This window comes from Aphidius gifuensis, linkage group LG4, assembly GCF_014905175.1.
Source record: "Aphidius gifuensis isolate YNYX2018 linkage group LG4, ASM1490517v1, whole genome shotgun sequence".
Taxonomy (NCBI): domain Eukaryota; kingdom Metazoa; phylum Arthropoda; class Insecta; order Hymenoptera; family Braconidae; genus Aphidius; species Aphidius gifuensis.
The window spans coordinates 24656979-24679577 of NC_057791.1; the positions used below are offsets into that span (position 1 = coordinate 24656979).

General features: G+C 22.9%; 2 protein-coding genes and 1 long non-coding RNA gene across 4 annotated transcripts; 1 reads left to right on the top strand and 2 right to left on the bottom strand.

The window, feature by feature from the left end:
• Positions 1–527: 527 nt before the first annotated feature.
• LOC122855968 lies at positions 528–3347 on the bottom strand. Its single transcript, XR_006374103.1, has 3 exons — positions 2072–3347; positions 1422–1989; positions 528–1304 (listed from the first exon to the last, which is right to left on the bottom strand). It is a non-coding gene; the product is annotated as an uncharacterized LOC122855968 (long non-coding RNA).
• Positions 3348–10851: 7504 nt separating this feature from the next.
• Positions 10852–16372, bottom strand: LOC122855924 (RNA-binding protein Nova-1-like). Its single transcript, XM_044157615.1, is given in 6 exon segments — positions 10852–13101; positions 13187–13374; positions 13376–13536; positions 13608–13765; positions 13908–14054; positions 15384–16372. Coding segments are annotated over 6 exon segments (1557 nt in total). The 5' UTR covers positions 15502–16372; the 3' UTR covers positions 10852–12316.
• A 3469-nt stretch (positions 16373–19841) lies between these two features.
• Positions 19842–22436, top strand: LOC122855941 (molybdopterin synthase catalytic subunit-like). Of its 2 annotated transcripts, XR_006374101.1 has the most exons (9): positions 19842–19955; positions 20018–20172; positions 20248–20536; positions 20625–20814; positions 20884–20963; positions 21029–21255; positions 21341–21388; positions 22104–22287; positions 22350–22436. XR_006374101.1 is itself a non-coding variant. In XM_044157647.1 (8 exons), exons 2-8 carry the CDS (start codon positions 20029–20031, stop codon positions 22067–22069), a joined length of 990 nt encoding a protein of 329 aa, XP_044013582.1. In that variant the 5' UTR covers positions 19842–19955; positions 20018–20028; the 3' UTR covers positions 22070–22084. The 2 variants fall into 2 exon arrangements, 1 of the variants encoding a protein (XP_044013582.1); XM_044157647.1 differs by lacking the exons at positions 22104–22287; positions 22350–22436 and adding an exon at positions 22058–22084.
• Positions 22437–22599: the final 163 nt, after the last annotated feature.

Below are 22599 nucleotides of genomic sequence, written 5' to 3' on the forward strand. Positions count from 1 at the left end.
ACACTTTGCTACGATTAAATAAAATCATTAAATTATATAAATACAGATTCACAAGTCTTTATAAAAAAAAGAAAAACATATGTGCACAAAAACGAGAATAAAAAATTATATGTAGAATGAAAAAACAAAATAATATTCCTTGCCAGTACACATGGTAACTTGGAGTAAATAAATAGACATTAATCAATAAAATTAATTGATGATCAATTTATAATATGAAAATAAATAAAAAAAAAAATGAAGGAAAATTTCTTTCTTTCCTTTTAAAAAATAATTAAAAGAAAAAAATGAAGTATGAATGCAAGCAAGTGGTCAAAACATTTTATATGTTACTATGGTTATTGTATAATTACTTCTTACCGTTATCCTTCGAATAATTTATTTAGCAAGAAAATAAAAAAATAAATGTAAAAATAAAATTTTGTATATAATGTAAATAATGCTTTGTACATGTTGAATACTGGTAAATGTAAATCGGTGATCATAAAATGCATGTTGATATAAGTGCGAAAATATTTTTAAAAAAAAAATATCAATAAAACAAACATGTGGAGAAAGAAAGTATGAAAGAACAAAATAAATAATGGTTCAAATAAAATTATTCCCAATGAAATTATTGATGTGAGGAATGTAACTTAAGTCTCTATAGGAATGTAAATAAATTAAGAAACAACAAAAAAAAAAAACAAAAAATAAATAACTAAAATTCCCAACTAATAATTATTGATTTTGGCTGATCCAATTTTTTTATTATCAAATAAAAATGCATTTAAAAAAAGAAATTAATTTATTATTTTTATTTATATATAAATCCTTTGTTTGTATTTTTTTTTTTTTCTAAATATCTATTACGATGCTGTTAACCGCAGCAGTTTCATTTGATGATGACTGTTGTTAACACCATGATAATGGAATAAATTGTAAAATTTGAAGAAATAAATTTGATACTTTTTTTTTAAATTCATTTTGGATCCAGCTAGCCTTATTCTATCCTTAATAGGGATAGCCTGATCCATTCTGGATCAAATCTTGATCAAGAAAAAATTATTTGAATATTATAATAACACATAATCAACTGGTCCATATGGATTTAAATTTACCACAACAATATAATTCTTCTTCACCAAATTTATCATTTTCACGTGCTATCCAAAATTCTTCAACTGATTTATCTGTTACATATTTACTTGAATAAATTTTTTAAATAATATACTATCATTTTCTTTTGGATTTAATTGATTCTGTTGATGAATCACAAAACCAGGATGCCGGCAATATGTTTCACGTCCACCTGGTGTATAATCCTGACGAAAAAAAAATTTATTTATGTTTTTTAAAAGATGCTAAATTAAATTTTCATTATAACTTTTAATTAATTAATTTATTTCTTATATTAAATATTGATTTTTTTTTTTTTTTACCTGTGGATCTGAGGCAGCCATCATTTTTTCCTAATCTTTTTATCCAGATTTGCTGAATTTCTTTAAAATTATAATTCCTAATTACTCAATTGAATTACTTTTTTATTTTATTGTTTTTAATTATTTATTTTCTTTATTTTGCCACAAAGAATTTTTTAATAAATAATGTCAATATATATTTTTTCAAATGAATATTTAGCAAATTGTAAAAATAAAAAACTCAACGAGTAAATTCGATTTGCCACTTCATCAGATGCATCATCATTCATCATCATCACGTGATGCACCAGCATCTAAGTTTTTTTCCAAATGACCAATGAACACTCATAAATCAATTTCTAGTGGATCTTTTTTCCCAATTAATCAATAATTCCACCATTCGTTTAGATGAATATCATGCTGTTTTATAACTGATTCAGATTTCAGACAGATGTCAGACAAACATGAAGAAAGCATTTGAAATGGAACATGATGTAATTTTGTTTCCCTTTTGCTTGTCTTATTGCCTCAATGAAACCAGCATCAACTCCAATGTTATTAGTTGAAAAGATAGTACTTGTTCAGCAATCTAAAACATCATAAAAATAATTTAGTATTTTTAAAATACATGTATGTTGACAAAGCATGATAGCCACAGCTATTTAAATTACCTTTTCTGGTTTATTATTATTGATTTGATTATCAATTATTATTGCAATAAGCATGCTGATTTTATTTCAATTATTTTGGGTTGTTGATCTTGTTTTTTTTGTTGTTCAACTATTGTTGGTTGTTTATCTCTTGAATTTAGTTATTACTAGATATTACAGCCAATCAACAGTCGACGTACTCGGCAGTTTTATTTTTTAAATTATTTATTATTTCCTTTTGTTTTTAATTCATTTGCTTAATATATTTATTTTTTTTTTTTTTGTGCCCCCATGAAAAAATATACATCCTGGATAAATGCAATTCGAATATATCTTGGATACATCCTGAATATATATCCAAGATATTATTGATATCCAAGATTTATTTGATATAATGCCAATAATGCTGATAATTATTTATTACCGTTTAATAATTAAATTTGCTCCAATAATTAGCATACGCGTCGCATTATTATTCCATGAATTTTATCTAAGTCGTATCCTTGTATTGCAACCATGGTTTGAATTTATGTACGCGGAAATTTTTGATGTCCTGAGACAACTTCCCATAAATGAGTTCAACGTTGTGCGGACTGTCCAAAAAAATACAATCTGTTTTTTATTTTTTTATTTTTTCATATACCTAAATTTTATAATTTTAAATATAATCATTTTTTTTTTATAATCAGATTGTAGTTTTTTCAACAGCCTGCATAACATTGAACTCATCCATGAGAAGTTGTCTCAGAAAAAAGGAAAAAAAATGACAATATTAAATAGTCTATAAATTAATAGTAGACTAAAGATTAACATATGAATCAATGATAAAAACGAGGAAATAGGATGAGTATTAAATAAAAGAAGAGATTTTTCGATGGGCGAGTCACTATATAATCTGGATGGTTCACTGGTTTTTAATTATGAAAGATTAGTCATATCTAAAAACGATTAAGCTGGTGGGCCAGCACAGTCAAATGCCACAAAGGTAAATTTAGTAACAGCTAAACTTTTGATGATGGAGGGTCAAGTAAAAAAAAAGTATCAACAGGTCAGGGGGGATGAAATTGAAATTAAAACTGAAAAATCAAAAAATGGGTGTTGGTGCTTCGAAAGGACGCCATAGATACGACTTAAATAAACTCATGGAATAATAATGGGACAAGTATGCTAACGATTGAAATAAATTTAATTATCAAACAATAATGAATAATTATGACAATATTTATAAGAAAAAAAATTAAGGCAAATCATAAAAGTCAATGAATAAAAAAAATAATCTTGAAACAATAATATCCGAGAAATGTTAAATCACAATGTTAAATCATGAAAAAAATTGTTGAATATTATATGATATAATTATCCTAATTTTTTAACATTTTTTTTTCCATGGTTTAACATTGTAATTTAACATTTCTAAAATAAATTTTGTTGAAATAAATGTTCGAGCCTATATACCTTATTATCACGCGTAAAAAAAAATCAAAAAATATAAAGGAAATAATAAAAATTTAAAAATTTAAACTAACCCGATTTTTTTTCAAGATTCTGTAAAAATGAAAATAAAAAAATTATAACATAGCAAAAAACAAAAAAAAAAAATTAAAAATGATGACGAAAAAGGTGACGTGATAAAAACAGAAAAAAAAGAAATGTTTAAAATTATAAAAAGAAAAAAAAAAAACAAAAATTTGAATGAATAAAAAAAGAGACTTGAAATTGAAATGAATAAATGAAAAAATGTGGCTGATAATAAAAAAAGGAAAAGGCGTTTAAAATTATATAAAAAAAAAAAAAATAAAAATTTAAATGTATGAAAAAAAGGAGATTTTAAATTATTTAATTAAAAAAAAAATATATTAATCAATATTAAAAAAATAAGAAAATTATGACGCGTCAAAAAAAAATGGAAAATAATGACAAAAAAAAAAAGAAACTTGGCTGATAAAAAAAAGTAAAAAGTGTTTAAAATTATATATAAAAAAAAAAAAAAAAATGAAAATTTAAATGAATAGCAAAAAAGGGTTCTAAATTATATAATAAAAAAAAAAATAAATAAATGACGAAAATAAAAATAAAAATAAAAAAACTATGAAGTGAAAAAGAAAGAAAGAAAAAAAATTTAATTAAACATGATATAAGTAATAAAAAAAAAACTTACCAGTGTTTAGCCCATGTCAGTTGCTTGTGGAGCGCAAAGTGCAACTGACAATCCATCGGGGAAAGCTCGGTTGCTCGGTTGAGCTAGCCCTGAGCTAGCCCGACGTTTCCATCGACTCCTAGATAACGCATTATCACATATGACTAATAGGTTTTTTTTAAGTATTTTTTTGAAACGTGTCCAACAATTTTATTTTATTTTTTTTTTTATAAAAATACAAATTGATTAACTTTATTTAAAATTTAAGAAAAAATTTATTTATTTATTATTATGTTTTTAACATTGTTGTCAAATTGAAATTATACAAAAGAAATCAGGAATTATGCGTTGAATTGATAAAAAAATATATGGGGTTGTTATTGAAAATAAAAAAACCATAGATGCAAAAAATAAATTAATTTATAATAATATCAATAATTTAAAAAAGTATATATCAGTTTTAAATAATATTCATTTTTATTTATTTATTTTTTAAATAATATTTGAGTGTTAATAGATGAATAATTTTATTTTTCAAGTTATTTTTATCATTATACAGATAATAAAAAAAAAAAATAATAAAAAAAAACCAATTACGTGTTTAGTTTCCAAGTCGAAATAGAAAGCTACTGATATGGCACTCAAATTGTAGATAAAAAAATAATACTAATCTTTTTTTAAAAATATTTTATCATTATCTTCAACGATACTAAATATGGTAATATTCAAAAAAGCAAATAAATCAAAAGGAATTTTTTTTATTTAAATGAATTTATTTTTTTCTCTTTTTGATTATATTTATATTAGTTATTTGTTGAAAAAATATTATTATTAAATAAAAAATGGCAGATGAATAAATACAATGTAACTTTTAAATTTTAATGATATAAATTCCTTCAGTCCTTTAATTTGTTATACGTTGAACTTTCAACCATCCCATGTCCGGAAAATACGAAAAAGTTCCATTTTCAAATGATGTTATTTGATTATCATCATTTAAAACAAGTGCATAAAAATCACCAAGATCTTCAAATGAAATACTCACTAAGTATATGCATCCAAATATAATTTTCCAGATAAATAAAATATTTTAAATTTAAAAAATCAATTCAATTTATTCTAAGCCTAAAAATAATTATAATTTTGTATATTTATTTTTTAAATTTTATTTTTCATCATCAACAATTTTATAACAAAACAAAAAAAATTAAAAAAAATACACAATTTATATATCATTATATTAACAATATAAATTAGAAATAATTTGAATGCAAAAAAAAAATCACAATTATAATAATATACATATTTACTTGACAATATTTTTTTATTAATGCAAAAATATATTATCTGAAAAAATTAAAATAATAAAAATAGTAAAAAAATATATATATATTATATACAAAATATTTATAGTTATATATATCAATAAAACTAAGTCAATGATGATAACACTGGATGTCAAATGTAATCAAATGAAAGATCAACTTGATAAATGAATTTCAAGTAGATAGAAAAACAGATATAGTTTGATGATTGATTGATAGTCTATTATCTATTTATAATAAATAAAATTAATTAAATGGTGATGTTGGTAGCTAGGTTGGTGAAATGAATAACAACATAATGCATTTAATGAGCGATTGTTTATTATGCTCTTATGCCCACTTGTCATACAGGTAACGATGCTTTATTTATTTTTATTTCAATAATTTTTTGTTTATTTATTATTCTTTTTTTTCATGAATGAAAATAGTTGATATATTATTTATATTATAATTATTTAACATTTAATGAAGAGAGAAAAAAGACGAATGCAGTGAAAGAATAACAATTTGTGGATTTAAATTAACGTGGTTAGAATGTTTCTTTAATTAATTCTAGATTAAAATGTTTTTTTTTTTTTTTCTTTTCTATTATTATTATTGTTTTTTCTTTTAATAATTAATTACAATTTTAATTTAAATAACAATAAGCAATACCCCAAATTTATTGATATTTTAAAAATGATTTAGATAAAAATTGATTAAAGAAAAAAAGCAATTGTGATATTATTAAAAATATATATATAAATTGTAAATAAATAAAAGTTGATGATGTTTTTTTTTTTTTTCGTTTTAAAATAATATTTATACAAATTTTGGCAAGTCGTGTGTATGTTTGTGTGATGCATGATTATAATAACTAATTCTACATTATTATAAAATCATATCAACTTTTATTTATACTCAAAACAATAACGCATGATTTAACGATTAATTAAAAAAGAAAAAAAGAAAAAAAATTATATATATTACAACAATGCGCCTAAACAAATGCCATTTGAATAATAATAATAATAAAATTTTCTTTTTTTTTTTTTCTTTTTACAATTGATTGATGAACGTATCGAACCACTTGATTTATATATTTTTTTTTTAATTAATTTGTTTATATTTAATAATGTGTAATATGTTATTTTGAATAATCAAGCGATAAGCACATTTATGACAATATCCCTGGCTGATAAATATTATATTTTTGCATCGAAATTAAATTTATTTATTTATGTTATTTTTTGTGTTTATTAATATTCATCATTTTATTTATCAAATATTAAAATAAAATCAAGATTGTCTGTTTAAATTTAATTTTTTTGATTTAATTTATAATTTCGTTTTTAATGATTAAGCCAATATTTTAATGACAATTTTTTATTTCGAAAATATTAATAAACACAGGATTGCGTGCATATTGTAAATGTATGTGTGTTTATGTAAATCGACATTATTTTTTGTTTTTTATAAATAATTAAATTTATAGCCAAAGGAATGTAAGGTACAATACTCGATCGTAGAAAAACATTAATTATTTTTACGAACGATTTCCCTGGTACTATTTGGGTTGCAGCCAGCTGCTCGAATTCGATATACATTAATATTTATATATATCTCCAGAGTTTATTATTATTATTATTTATTATTTTTTAATAAATTATTATTTTGTCATTTTGTTATTTTTGTTTAAATAATATATTTCTTTGTTGGCAATTAAACGAATAATCACATTTGCATTTTTTAATCAACACAATTCTTTTCTTTTATTTTCTTTTTTTATTATTATTATTTTTAAATAATTATATAACGAAAATAATAATAATAATAATAATATTAAGATAAATTCAAACGTCTTTTTCACATTGGTTTTGTATATATATTTTTTCTTTTTTTTATTTCATTTAAAATAATTAAATTAAACCGATAATTCGGTAGATTTTATTTTTCTATCAACTGGAATTTATTGATAAAATTTTATTTATTTATTTATTTCTTCTATTTATTTATATAATAATATTTATTTATTATGGGACCTTATAATTTTAACGCGATTTTTAACGTGCTTTTAGCGAATTGCAACCACACGTACTAGATTTTTGCAATTAAATGTTTTTTTTTTTTTTGTATTTTTATATTTTTTTTTCATTTTTATATATATTTTCTAATTATTTTTCCATTAGCCATAACTAGAACACTATTTTCTTTTTTTTTTGTATGCTTATTTTCAACAAGGTACTTAAAATTTTTCATCTGTATTTCGAGCTGCTACTTGCTACATTATTTAATTATTTTTATTTTTTTTTTTTCTACCTCAACAAACAACAATTTTTATTTTATCATCCGGTTTATATATATATATATTTATAGAGTGTTTAACATTGTCAATTTATTTATTCATTTTTAAAATTTATTTGTGTTATATTATTCAATTGTTATTATTATTATTATTATTATTTTATCTAGCATGATATTAATTTTAAAACCGTTTTAATTTTCTTTTTTTTTTTTTACTATACTTAGCCAAAATATTTTTACCGTGTTAACAATAATTAAGACTATCACCTATCGCATCCAACGAAATAACATACAATTTTTTTTAATAACCCTTTTGACCATTTTTTTCTAAATTTTTTTTAAAAACTTTTCTGGACGTCATTGTTTCTGATTTCGTCTGTAAAATTTACTTGACAAGATTTATACTTTAACATTTAAAATTATATAATTTTATTAAAAACACATATTAATGAACACTTTATCTCAATGGATTTTTTTTCAACATCCCAAAAAATATACAAATTTTCTATTGTCAATCAGTGCAATATTTTTTTAAAAAAATTTTTGTGACTTAATTTCTTTTTTTTCTTTCTATAAATAAATTATTAAATCTATAAATATATATTTATCATTTTTCTTTCACCAAACAAATAGTAAATCAAAGCAAAAATAAAAACGTGTTAATTAAAAAATTTCCAATAGCACCATTGCATTTTAAACTGATTGAAATAATATGAAGAAAAAAAAAGAAAATTGTAAATATTCTATTGGAAATTACATTATCATTACCAACAACTATGAATTATTTTAACAATTTCAGCTTTAATTAACGTTAATTAAACGTTTAATAATAATAATGAATGAAAAAAAATTATTGAAATGTCCACAAAAATTATGGCACAATCATCAATGAAGAGAGAAAAACAAAAATTTCTATAAACTGACATATATTACTTAAATTCTGTATAACTATTTAATTAATTAATATATATATATATTCTTTTTTTAAATTTTCTATTTCGATATTATTACTTATTTTCTTTAAATCGTTCGACGATTAAGGAATAATGAAGTTTGTGAAATTGGTACATGATGTTGTTTTAATGTTATGAATGTATTTTTTCTTTTCTTTTTCAATATAACAATAATAATAATAATAATAATATTAATAATAATGTTGATGTATGTTTGTGTGTGTGTGTATAATTATGAATACGTATACATGTATAAGTGTGAATTGAATTTAGATATTTATTTGTTAAGAAATATATTTAATATATTTATGAATTTTTTAACGTAATCTATTTCATTGAAAATGATTTTTAATGATGAATGTATAGCCTAGCACACACAGCCAAGTATTGTGACAATAATTTTAAATAATTGTCATCTTGTATGGTGAGATAAATTATTAACTAAAAAAAAAAATTTAAAAGAGTTTTTTTATTTATTTTTATTTATCTTTTTCTTAAAATTACTCTTTTAAGTATTTTTTTTTTATTTAATTATTTTACTTAATTTCATTTTTTTATTTTACAATTACTAGCTTAGCCATAATAATGAAAATGAATTTTACTTTTTTTTTTTTTTGATATTAATTACAATTTTTTCTTTTTTTTTCTTTTATTATAATTATTATGTTGTGAATTTATTTATGGCACACATGTACTTGTGATGTAGAAATGTGAAAAAAAATATTTTTAAAATTTTTAAATTATTAATTGTTGTTTTAAATTTAATTTAAAAAAAAAATTAAAAAAAGAAAAGTACATGTGTGTTTGTTAATGACGAAATGAAATTTAATTATAATTTGTATTTTTTTTTTAAATTATTTTTTATTAATCAAATGTTGTTGGATGATGAATATATTATTAATGAATTAATTTATCTTTGACAGTTTTGAATGTTATTATTTAATAAAACGTAATTCATTCAGATTGATATAATTTTGGCTAGTTTGAATGAATTACATTTAATTACAAATAATAATGGCTTTGAATTTATAATGTATTTTGTTTTATTGTGTATTAAATACTTTTAACATCAACAACAACTCGAAAGTAGCATAAATATTATTTTTGCTACATTACATGTTCAATTTCTAATATTGTAGAATCAATGTTATTAAAAAAAGTCAATTTATATTTTATTTTAAATTGTCTTTCATTACACAATGTACTACAATTTATATTTTTTTTATTTTTTTATCAATGCAATCACCAAAGAGACATGCACACAGACTTAATATTCACTTTTTTTTTTTTTTTCAATTTAAAAAAAAACAAAATAATACACATGATTATAATTTTGTAAAATATCATTAGAAATTGATTATAATTATTTTTTTTTTATTTTTTCAATTAGACCATTAAACGTTAATATATAAATATACAATTAAAAAAAAATAACACAAAAAGTAATGTGTGTTTGACATCAAAATATAAAAACAATTATAAAAAAAAAAAATTTCTTTTTCTCATAAAAATCGAGAAAAAAAAAAAAAAAAAAAACAGGCCAAGATTGCAATAGTCAATGAGAATAATAATAATAATAATAATTAAGAAAACAGAAAACAATTAAAAAGAAATGAAAAAAAAAAAATTGAATATTGATAATAATGAAACAATTTGACCACATTAATTAAGGTAGTCTGTAAACACATCTCTTTGACGCTTACCTATTTTAAATTTTCATAGCTAGTCAATATATATAAATATATAAAAAATTATTGTTATTTATATATAAATATATATCGACAAATGTGAACAGTATCTTCCGGGTAAGGTTTATTTAAGGAAAATCAGCTTCTCGGCATACTTGGGTTGTCGCATCACGAGGACAATTAGTGTCATAGTGTGTGTGTTATTATCAACCATTATTGTTTGATCAAACTTTTGATAAATTGTCAGGTACGCAGTAGAAAGTATAGTCCTTGCTCGTCGTACATTGCCTTGCCGTGAAGCTATTTTTCCTGCGCAAAATAAATTGTCTACATTGTTTCAAAAGGTAAACACCTATATACATATGTATTTTGTTTTTTTTTTTTTCAATTTCAACATTTGATGGTTTATCAATCCCTTTACTATATTTTTTTAATTTTTTTTTGTTGTTTGCATTAACCATCTTGTCAATTAACTTGACAATACCCTTCCATCTAATTTCATAAATATATTTATGCTACCAACGAGTTGTCATAATGTCTATTTATAAATTTTTTAAAAATTCATCAATTATTATTTGTTTTATCATTCATATTTTATATAAAAAGATACTTTTTTGTATTTTTTTCATTATTTTAAATAACGAAATGATTGAAACGCGAATGTATATATATATATTGTGTTTTAAAATTATAAATAATACATGAATATATATTGTGTGATAATTTTCTTAAAACCGGTACCAGCCAGCTCTTTTAATTAATTATTTTTAACAATATACAAAGTGTATGATTAATAAATATTTCAACGCAACAAAAAAAATAAAAGAAAAAATAAAAATTATTTTGAAAAATTTGTGATAATAATCTTTGGCATTATTCAATGAGCCTTCATCCAACAATTATATTGTGGCATGAGGCAGGTCATGTCAATTAAGTTTTTTTTTTTTTTTTATTTTTATCATTATTTTATATCCTTCCAAAATATTATCTCATTCTTCATAAAAATATCTTAATATTTTAAAATGTTTTTCATTTATAATGAATTTATTATTATTTTTTTTTTCATATTGTTAAGTGTGGATGTGAGTGTGTGTGTGTGTGTGTGTGTGTTGAAGAGTACCAATTGCACTGAGCACAAAATTTGTTTAATATTTTCAATTTGTTTTTAAAATTAGTTAGTTAGTTTTTCTTTTTTTTTAACTTAAAAATTTAATATCCAATGGACGCGTATGCATGATTATTTTGATGTATATATGTCGTACGTGTGATCAAGCCTCGTAACGTGGTGTGTATCACAGAACAATTATTTTATAATTGTATATAACATATACCATACATATTTTGTGCATAAATATTTGCATTAAATTATGTATTGAATATTGCTTTATACAAATATATATTTATTTCTTTCTTTTAAATTTGTTTCTTTTTTATCTTAAATATAAAATAACGAGTCATTAATAGATGGAGAGGGTGATGATGGTGGCAATGCAACAAAAAAATTAAAAAAATATGAAAGAAAAAAAAAACCCCAACAACAATAATAATAACAATAATAATAATAATAATAATGTGATGTTAAATAATAATAAAAATAAAATATTTAAAAAAAACATGTGTGTATGACGATTATTGCGGTACGAGGAGTCTAAATGATGACGATGATGAGCGAATAGAGACGAAAAAAAAGAAAAAGATAAAATTAATCATATAAATTTTGTCATGAAAATTAAAAAAAGAATAAAATGATCAAGTAAATACATTTATATGTATATTAGATAATTAATTAAAGATGAATATGATAAAAAAAAAAAAAAAAAAAAAAAATATTTATTATGATCAATGTTATTGAGAGAAAAGAAAAAAAAGATAGAGAGGAATCAATGAATCATGCCAGCAATAGCATTATGACGCGCTCGTTTATTTTCTTCTGCATTAATTCTTTGTTGAATTAAATATTTAGCTGTTTCAATTGTTGGTAAAAAGCCAGTTATTGTAACAATTCTATTCCTCGTACCAGGTGCAAACATGCCTTTTTTAGATATTTGTATATTAGCACCACTCATTTGTTGTATATCAATGAGTGATCTACCACCAGGTCCTAATATTGCACCAACAATAACTTCAGCAATTTCTATATCTAATTTTTGTGTTTCCTTGGTATTGACAACATCAACCTGTGTAGTAGGACTCTTACTTACTAGTGACAATTGATTTGTTCCAAGTCCAAATGAATTGTTGTTGAGATGTATTGCACCAGGTTGTGTATTATTCTGTCTAAATGGATCAAATGTTTCATAACGATCTAGGGTGCTTCTTGGTGTTGGTGATGTTGATCCTAAACCTGATACAGTACCAATTGGTCCAAATACACCACCATTATTATTTGAGCCATTTGCACTTGTTGTACCATCCATTGGTGTACCAAGATAACTAATGCCACTTGATGGCATACCAATACCCATACCCATACCAAGAATATTATATTTTGCAAGTGTAACTATTGCTGTTATTATTTCAGCAGATGCTTGATCAGAAAAACCAGATGATCTTAGTGTTAATTTAATATGTTCAACAACTTGATTTGTAACTGGTGCATTACCAGCTGTTATTGCTGCGCCTAAATTTAAATTTAAACTCAATCCAGCACCATTTAATAAACTAACTGTAAATAAAATTAAATAAATTATTATTAATATATAATATTTGATTAATTAATTATCTAAATATTTATTAATCTAAATATTTACCAGCATTTAAACCAGCTGGTGATGTATAAGTTGGTGTTGCAGTTGGTGCTTGTGCATATGGACTACCAGTTGGATTATAATTTGCAACTGGACCACTAACATCAGCATAACTGACATTTAAACATGTACCACTTTGTGGATCATCAGCAATTTTAGATAATATCATTGTTAATGCATTACGATTATTTTTTTTCACCAATAACAGTTATACAACGTTCTTGTAATGATAAATCTTTAGCTTTTTGACTTATTTGAACATATGAACCAGATTCTTCTTTTATTTGTTTTATATAATTTCCTGCTTTTCCAATAATCATACCAGCAGTACTATTTGGTACAAGTATTTTAACCTAAACATAACAACAAATTTAATATTAATATTAAAACAAAATTATCATCATCATCAAGCCAATCATCATACCTGCTTGTCTCGTTCAGCTGATGCTTTACCAGAATCAAAATCAACTGTTGTTTTTGACGTTAAATCTGGCTTTTCACGTATTTTTTCCATAATAAAATCCATAACTAACATTATTGCTTCAACACTACCAGTTATTAAACATACACGTTCTGATGTACCTGTTAAATTAATTAAGTATTTTTTTTTTATTGTTATTATTAGCTCATAGATGTTTTTTTATTTCAATTTTTATATAAAAATAGTTGTTGTTGTTGTTGATGATGTTGTTATGTAACATGATATATTAATTGTAACAATTACCTGGATAAAAGTCTCTAGCCTTGGACATTTTGACCCTGGCCTCGCTGTCTTTTTGCAATTGGGCGATGGTCTCGCCCCCTTTACCAATGATGGCACCTGCTGCCACCCCCGGAACAAGTACTTTGAGATGATACATTCCATCTCCTCCTACATAAATTAATTATATTTATTAATATTTTTAATTTAAAAAAATACACACACAAACAAACATAATTAACAATTTATATTTTACAAGCAACAGCTCCATATGTTGATATACCATTTGATTTTGGTTTTTTTTAAATAAATAAATCCTTGACAATTATTATAGTTTAAATTATTTAATATAATAATTATTAGCTCAAGTAACGAGATGATAAAATTTAGCTTGCTTAGACTTATGCAAAGTTAAAATTTTCAGCCTTGACCCGTGACCTAGTGCCAAGAAAGACTCACCAGCAGCACAGTCCATATTTTTTTTTTTTTTTTTACAAAATTGAATACTGCAGTAAGCAGTAAGTATATATTTAAACAAAAAAAAAAAAAAAGTAATATTGATGGATGTATTTATTATTAACAAATAGACTAAATGACGCAAATATAAAATTGCATAGTCACTGTGTCAGCAACCCCCTCATGGCACAGTTACCATAATCACAAATTATTTCATCAATTATTTAAATATAAAAAATTACAATCATTTGTATTAAAATGACTCAATTATGTAAATAAAATTAATGTCAAATATATATATGATAAAATAATAATTAAAAAAAAAAATAAAATAAATGTGTCATGAGTGGGTCAGAGATTTCAGTGGACGTGGCAGTGACCGAGATAAGAATTAAGAATTTGCTCCAAGGGACTAGAGTCTCTCTCTTCACGTATGTAACATTTAAAATAAAAAAAAATAAAATTCTACTTGTATTATATTTAAAATTAAAAGGGAGACTAGAAAAACAGGTTTATTCATAGATGATGATGATGATGATGATGATAATAGGATGCATGAGTGAGAATATCATTGAAATGGCCATCATCGACTGTTGTCAATTGGTAACAAGTAAATACTCAAGATGACAAGGACACCAACATATTGCATGTGTTGTATTTTCATTATTATATATTTAAAAAAAAAAACACAAAATAGAGTACAACACACAAGTACAAATAATATAAATACTAGGTGAAGTGCAAGCAAATGACAGAGACATCAATAGAACAAGATGAAATGAAAAAAAAAAAAAATATCAACCAACCAACCAACGTCTTATTTGATGACACGACGTACGAATGAAACCAACAAACGATAGAACTAAAATTCAACTGTGTGTGTGTGTAATGAGAGAAAAAGAAAAAGTATATAGAAACGAGGGAGAGAGAGAGAGAAGAGAAGAGAGAGAAAAAAGGAGAGAGAGACATAGAGACACTTGAATGGAGTATAAATTTATTGTAATAATTAATTTAAAATTTAATAACAATTTGATAAAAATTTACCTGAACCGTAATGTGATCTTTTTGTTGATCCGTTATCAGCGTCACAATCCAAAGGACGTTTTCTGGAATCCGCAATTTCTGGGGAGGGACACGTCTCCATTCCTGAATCAGCGGCCATCTTGCGAGTCGTTTCCGCGCACCAAACACACACTGACTGACTGACTGACTATTTTTTTTTTTTTTTTTTTTTTTCCTTAATTTGTGTGTGTGTTAGTTAAAATATATGTATATGATTTATATCAAGTTGTAGGTGTGGTATTTAAGAACGTGTGTTTATGTCTGTAAATATATTTTTTAATATTATTTTCAATATTGTCGTCACTGTGTCATATATATAGTAATTGTTGTATATGTTGTATGATTTTAAGTGGGTGAAGAACACCACGACACAGACTGACACCACCAATTTTTAACACTTTTAAATTAATTATTATTTTTAAATCAATTTTGGAGTAAATTATTTTTATATTATTTAAATTATAATTATTAATAATAGCTTTAACACTTTTTATAATAATTTTTATAAAAATTAATATAAATAATAATGATAATAATAATAAGTGCGCGGGAACCACCTTGATGATTATGATGATGAAAAAAAAGTATAATATCAACAATGAATTTAATAAATCTAGGTCAATTATTAATTTATTTATTTTAAATAAATAAAAAACACTTTCTCATTTGTTTTTTTAAATAATAATTATAATAACTGATTGAATTGTAATCAAGATGATGATGATGATGATGACAAAAACGAGCGCGAGTTAACGAATTGATGAAAAAGGGAGAGAGAAGTTTCTTTTTTTTTTTTTCCCTTTTTGGATTATTATTATGATTATTTAATATTTTTTTTTTATAATAAATCCTCTCTCGCACACGTATGTATGGAAAAAAAAAAACAACACGATCCGTGAATTGTCGCAGGGCTCCCGCGTTTCACTAGCGACTGGGCCACCAAGCTAAGGCTAAGCTCACTCGGTTGCTCTCTCCCTGGCTTGTCAACCAGCTGGTTCAGATGGATTTCATTCTGTCTCACTTGCACTCATACTATTGGGTCATACTCTCGTCCAATCATCATCTCTCTTTCTCCTTTTTTTTTTTTTTCAACAAAATGCAATTCGTTGCAACTCGGATTTTGAGATTCAAAACTCGAACGTTTACGAAGAGAGACAATATTATAATAATAATAGTAATAGATATTATGTGTGCGCGTGCTCGACCGATGGTTCTCTTTTTTTTTTTTTTTTTTTTTTTTCAATAATGTATATATATTGAAAGCAACTACGGTGCCACCTCGATGCGATTATTATTAACAACCAACATTTTCTATTTTTTTTTTTTTTATTTTTTTCTATTCAACGCACTTAAAAACGTGTGCAGTATTTGTTCCCAGGGACATCCAGGGACGTATACTCATTGACAATTACCCAACATAAATATCATCAATTTATTATAAATAATATAAATATAATCTAAATAAATATATAAATAAATAATTTTATTGTTATTTTATGATTATGTGGAGGTATACCTAAATGAGTATGAGCAAATAATATGCAACAAACATGTAAAGTCATCATTACATGGTGAAGGACAATCGATTGTTGGTTTTTTTTTTTTATTTTTTTTTTGCAAAGTAAATTATGTGAGTAGGTATAGATTATCATCATGAAATTTTTAACACACTTATCAGCTATAAATATAGAAAAGATAAAAGCATAAAAATTAAAAATATCCTTTTATTTTTTTTTTTTGTTGAAAAAAATTTGCAGGAAAATATTAATGGCATGGTTATTTATAATATTTAAAAATTAATTTTAGTTAAGGCCCTTTTAACAATAGTTTGTTATTTGAATTGAGTTGATTAGTTAAAGATATATGATGATGATGATGTTGAACATTGTCGATGATCCCTCGTTTCCTGCATCATTATCATACGCGCCTTTTGCCCCACATGATAAATTCCATCAACTCAAAATGAACTCAATATATAAATTTATTTATAATATATATATGTTCGATTTGATAAGATGTGTAGAGTCATGTTTGTAAAATTATAAACTTTCAATGGTTATAACAGTGTGTATATTTATTTAATTATTTTTTATTCCATTCAACGTGAATTACCTTATTTTCTTTGAATAATTTAATTCTCTTTTTTTTTTTTTTTTTTTTTAAATAATTAAATAGGCAGTTTAGTCGATTTTAAATGTAGAATATACTTAATTTTTAATTTGTTCTAATTGTTTCAATTTTGTTTTTTTTTAATTATTAGTTGATAATTGAAATTTTTATTTATTTATTTAGTTTATTTAATTATTTAATTATTTTACATTGTAAATTGGTGGACAGTTTAAATTTTTATTCATTTATTTGATTGTTTATTTGTTCATTTATTTATTTACTTTTCTATTTATGTATTTTTAATTATTTTTAATTTATTGTCACGCAATCATAACTAAACAATACGATTTTTAATTATTTATTTAATTATTTAATAATTTATTTGACAGTATAATTGATAAAAATTAAAGCTTATTTATTATTTAGTAAACAAACATTTATTTCATTTTAAAAATTGATTATACGAACGCCTCATTACGTAACATTTGAGTGTTCCAGATTGTAAAATCTTTAAATCTTTGATAATATATTATTTTTTTTTCATTTAATAATTCATCAACAACACATAAACACAGCTATTAAATTTAACAAAACAAATAATTGTTTATATATATTATTATCATTGTTAATATTATATAAAAAATTAAATTTTAATTTCATTTGATTTTAATGCATTTTATGGCTATTTTATGTTCTCATTGTATTATATTATTATTTTCTTTTTTTTCATTCTTTATTATTCTGCCCTTAATAATTATTGTCGTAACAAGTCGATAACCGATTTCATGACGCACATTAATTCATACTTATTTTAAGCACTCAATTTTTTTCTTTTAGTTTTTTAATTTATTTTCTTGTTGAGAAAATATTTCTATTGTAGAAAAATGTATTATTTCTCCTATATCCAACAATGATATTTTTTTTTTCAATTAAAAATTAAATATTATTTTTTGTATTTAATTTTGAGTCATCAACTATACCAACAAGTTAAAAATAAATATTAATTATTTAATTGAATAAAAATATATATTGGCAGATTAGATAAAAAATAAAATATGAAAGGAAAAAAAAAAATAGAAAAATAAAAAGTTCCTTATAAAGTGCATCGTCCTTGTCCTACAGCCAGCATCAAGTTGATAACTTGACTCAATAATAAACCTGTCCCATGATTGCTTGTACTTGCTATATTATTGAATCATTGAAATCATTAAATATCAATGTATTATTATTATTTATCTATATTTTTTTCTGTTTAAAATATTAACAGTCAATATATAACGCAATAATAATTACACATTTTTCCAATGCATATATTAATATAAAAAATTATAAATGTTTATTCATCAAGGACACTTTGCTGTGCTTTGCTGCATCAATTTTCATCTATTTAATACATTCACACTTTTTATATGTATCTGTTTAAATAGTTGTAATTTCAACTTTGAGTTTGATTTTATTTTTTTTTTTTTCCATTTTTTTTTTCTTCTGCAATTTATTATTTATCTTTGTTAACCTCATTGTTTGTAAATTATAGTTTATTTATTGATTATTCATTTTAATAATGTATATTATAATTGTGGTATTTAATTTATTTTATTTATTTAATTTATTTATTTATATAATTTTATAATTAAACCGATGATGCGAGAATATTATTTGTAATTTTTAAAATATTGCTTCATAAATTTACAAGGTCTTTTATCCAACTGTGACAATTATTTAGCTACAATTTTAATTGTTAATAATAATAGTGTTAATTATTTTTATTTTTTTTTTCTTTGCTATTTGAATGATTTGACCTTGAGGAACAAAAAAAAATAAAAAAAAAAAAAAGCTAGAATGTAAATAAATTTTGTCAAGACGAAAGTAGAATTTTCAATTGCAAAATATAAATGGAAAAAAAAAATATATAAAATTCAGATTTAGAAATTTTATTAGCCTGAATTTGTGTCGTGCTTTTTAAATTTAAAAAATCACGTGATTGGTTTTTAGTGCCATCTGTCTTGCCAATTGGTACAACTATAAATAAATAAATAAATAAAAAAATAAATAAATATTAATAAATAAATAAAAAGTGTAAATGGTTCAGTGCATGTGTGTGTTTTGATAATACAAAAATTGTCAGTTATGTAATAATCGTAATAATTGACATGACATGATGATCAACAATGGAGGATTGTCTTGTTGATGATAAACAAACAGTTGACATAAAAATATTATTTTTTGCAAAAGCACGTGAACTTGTTGGTGTTAAAGAGAGTAATTTAAAAATTCCAAAAACTACATGCTCTAATTATTTAAAGAATGAAATTATTATAAAATTTGGCTTGGAAAGTATTAAAGATAATTTTGTGTTGGCCATTGAAGAAGAATTTGTTGAAGATAACAAGTTACTTGATCTTGCTGATAACAGTATTGTTGCAGTGATACCACCACTGAGTGGAGGTAATTATTTATAATATTTTAAATAAAAATTAATTAATATTAATTGTTAAAATTAACAACAGGCTAATTAAACATGGAAAATAAAGGAAAAAATTCAGTAAAAATCCAAGATGACGTTTTGTCTGTTGATGAAATTACAAAAATTGTCATGGCACCATCATGTGGAGCAGTGTCTTCATTCATTGGAACAACCAGAGACACATTTAACTCCCAAGAGGTAAATTAAATTAATTAGAGCATTAGAAAGTACTTCTTATTTTATAAATTAATTAATATTTTGATAATTTTTGAGGTTATGAAATTGTCATACGAAGCCTATCAAGACATGGCACTGAAAAAAATGAATGTAATATGCAATGAGATACGTGAAAAATGGAATGTATTTAATATTGCAATTCATCATAGAATTGGTGATGTACCAGTTGGTGAAATAAGTGTTGTCATTGCAGTATCATCAGTGCACAGAAATGAATCGTTAAAAGCTGTTGAATATGCCATTGATAGACTCAAACAAACAGTGCCTATTTGGAAAAAAGAAATTTATAAAAATCAACAGGCTGAATGGAAAGAAAATAAAGAATGTTTGTGGAAATTTTGTTGATTAATTGTTATTGTTGATAATAAACATTTTAATATTATAAAAAAAACAATTGTTTATTTATTTTACAGATGATAAAATGAGTCTTGATGACGATGATAATGTTTTATTAAAAAATAATAATGATTATTATGAAATTAATGAGAAATTTATTCAAGTTAAATCAACGAGTGAAGAAGTTAAAATGAGAATTGATAAATTTACATCCAGGAAACGTGAAGAAATTAATAATATTAATATCAAAGAATTTCGAATTGATGGGTAATTATTATTAGATTGTTTTTTTAAAATAGAAATTGAATTTTATAAATAATTTTATTGATTTTTTAGTGATGTACAAGATGAAGAAACTTGTGCAAGAACTCATGCTGTTTTTGTTCGACGAAAAGATTCGAAAAGTCATCTACGAGGTAAAGAGGATTGTGTTTAATCTTTTGGTCTTGATGATAATTATTTTTTTGAATTTTTATTGCAGTTACTAAGGTGGAAAATAAAAGAGGCCCTCAAACTATGAGAGTGCCTGATAATTGCTCAAAGCTAAATGACAATATTAATTCTGGTATTGATGAACGACTTGGTAATTGTGAAAAATTTATTGGAATTAATAAACCAGTACCTCGTGATATTTACCAACGATTAAAAAATATTGAAGATCAAATTTTTTATCTCGAAGGAATTTCTCCAGAGTACAGAAATTTTCTGGTAATTATTAGAATTTTTTTGTTATAGAAAATTTTAATGTCATTGTGATTATAATTGTTGGGTTTTTTTTTTCAATTTATTTTAGACAAATAATGATGATTCTGATACAGATTATAAACCAGTCAAGAAAAAGGTAATAAAAATAATTTTATTTATTAATTTATGTATCTAAATTGAGTTTAATAATTTATATTTTATTTTTAATTTATCTTTATATTTTTTTTTTTTTTAGATTTATTCAACAAACGAACTAGATAAAAAATTAATTGAATTGCAAAATTTAAAATTACTTAAAAAATTAGATAACTAATAACCAATGATTAATTAGAATAAAAAATTTACAAATTTTAATTGATAATTTAAGCAATTTATAATAAAAAAAAAAGAAAATATTTTTAAATAATAATAATAGTTTGAATTGATTATTCAAATAACGTAATTTTTTATAACTTTATTATTAAAAACAATTATTATTTTATAATTTCAATTTTTAACAATTATTTTATAAAATAAAACAAAAAAATTTACATTAAAATTTTTTTTTATTATTAATAAGGACTACCAAAAATAATTTTATATTTAAAAATTATTTTTTTTATAAAATAGATATTTAACAAATTCATTATTGTTAATTATTTTTAAACAATAGTAATTTGTTTAATTAATTATTTAAAATAATAAATTTTTATAATTATCATCAGCATAATCACAATTAATTAGTTTGAACACATTTAGAGAGATTTTTTTCCGATTGACTATTTTTTTTTTTTTGGAAAAAAACATGTCTTTTTGGATTTACCAGGATTTACAGTGAGGGTATAAACAAGTTATATGTTATTATATTTCAGTCATGTTTTGTGTACATTAAAAAATGATTGTTTATGAGGAAAGTGATATTGATATACCAATTAAAAGTTCAAGTGATCAAAAACAATTTAAAGTATAAAAGAAAAATTATTGTTCATTTTGAAAATACAACAACAGACAATTTTCCACAATAACAAATTGCTATTAAACATAACCATCAAACAGGTATTAAATTTGACAACATAAATTATTTATATGTATGTACTAATAGTAAAATTATTTTTTAGATAATAGAAAATTCCTATATGAAGTTAGGCATCGTCAAAGTAAAATGGGACGTCCTCGTTCAGTAATTGCTCAAGGTTCAACACCAGAACCAGTTCGTAGATCACTGAGACTATTAAACAAAACACGTAGAGATGGTATTGCTAAATGCATGAAGCTAAATACACAAATTAAAAAAAATATTGAAAATGCAATACTATTAAAATCAAGTCCACTACGTCCTCGTTTAGTAGATGCTCAAGGTTCAACACC

What these genes read in the sequence shown, in the direction of transcription:
- LOC122855941 (XM_044157647.1), top strand. Translation starts at nt 20,029, where the DNA reads ATGGAAAATAAAGGAAAAAATTCAGTAAAAATCCAAGATGACGTTTTG. An exon ending in ACACATTTAACTCCCAAGAG is followed by an intron (nt 20,173 to 20,247) that starts GTAAATTAAATT and finishes ATAATTTTTGAG; the next exon opens with GTTATGAAATTGTCATACGA. An exon ending in ATGGAAAGAAAATAAAGAAT is followed by an intron (nt 20,537 to 20,624) that starts GTTTGTGGAAAT and finishes TTTATTTTACAG; the next exon opens with ATGATAAAATGAGTCTTGAT.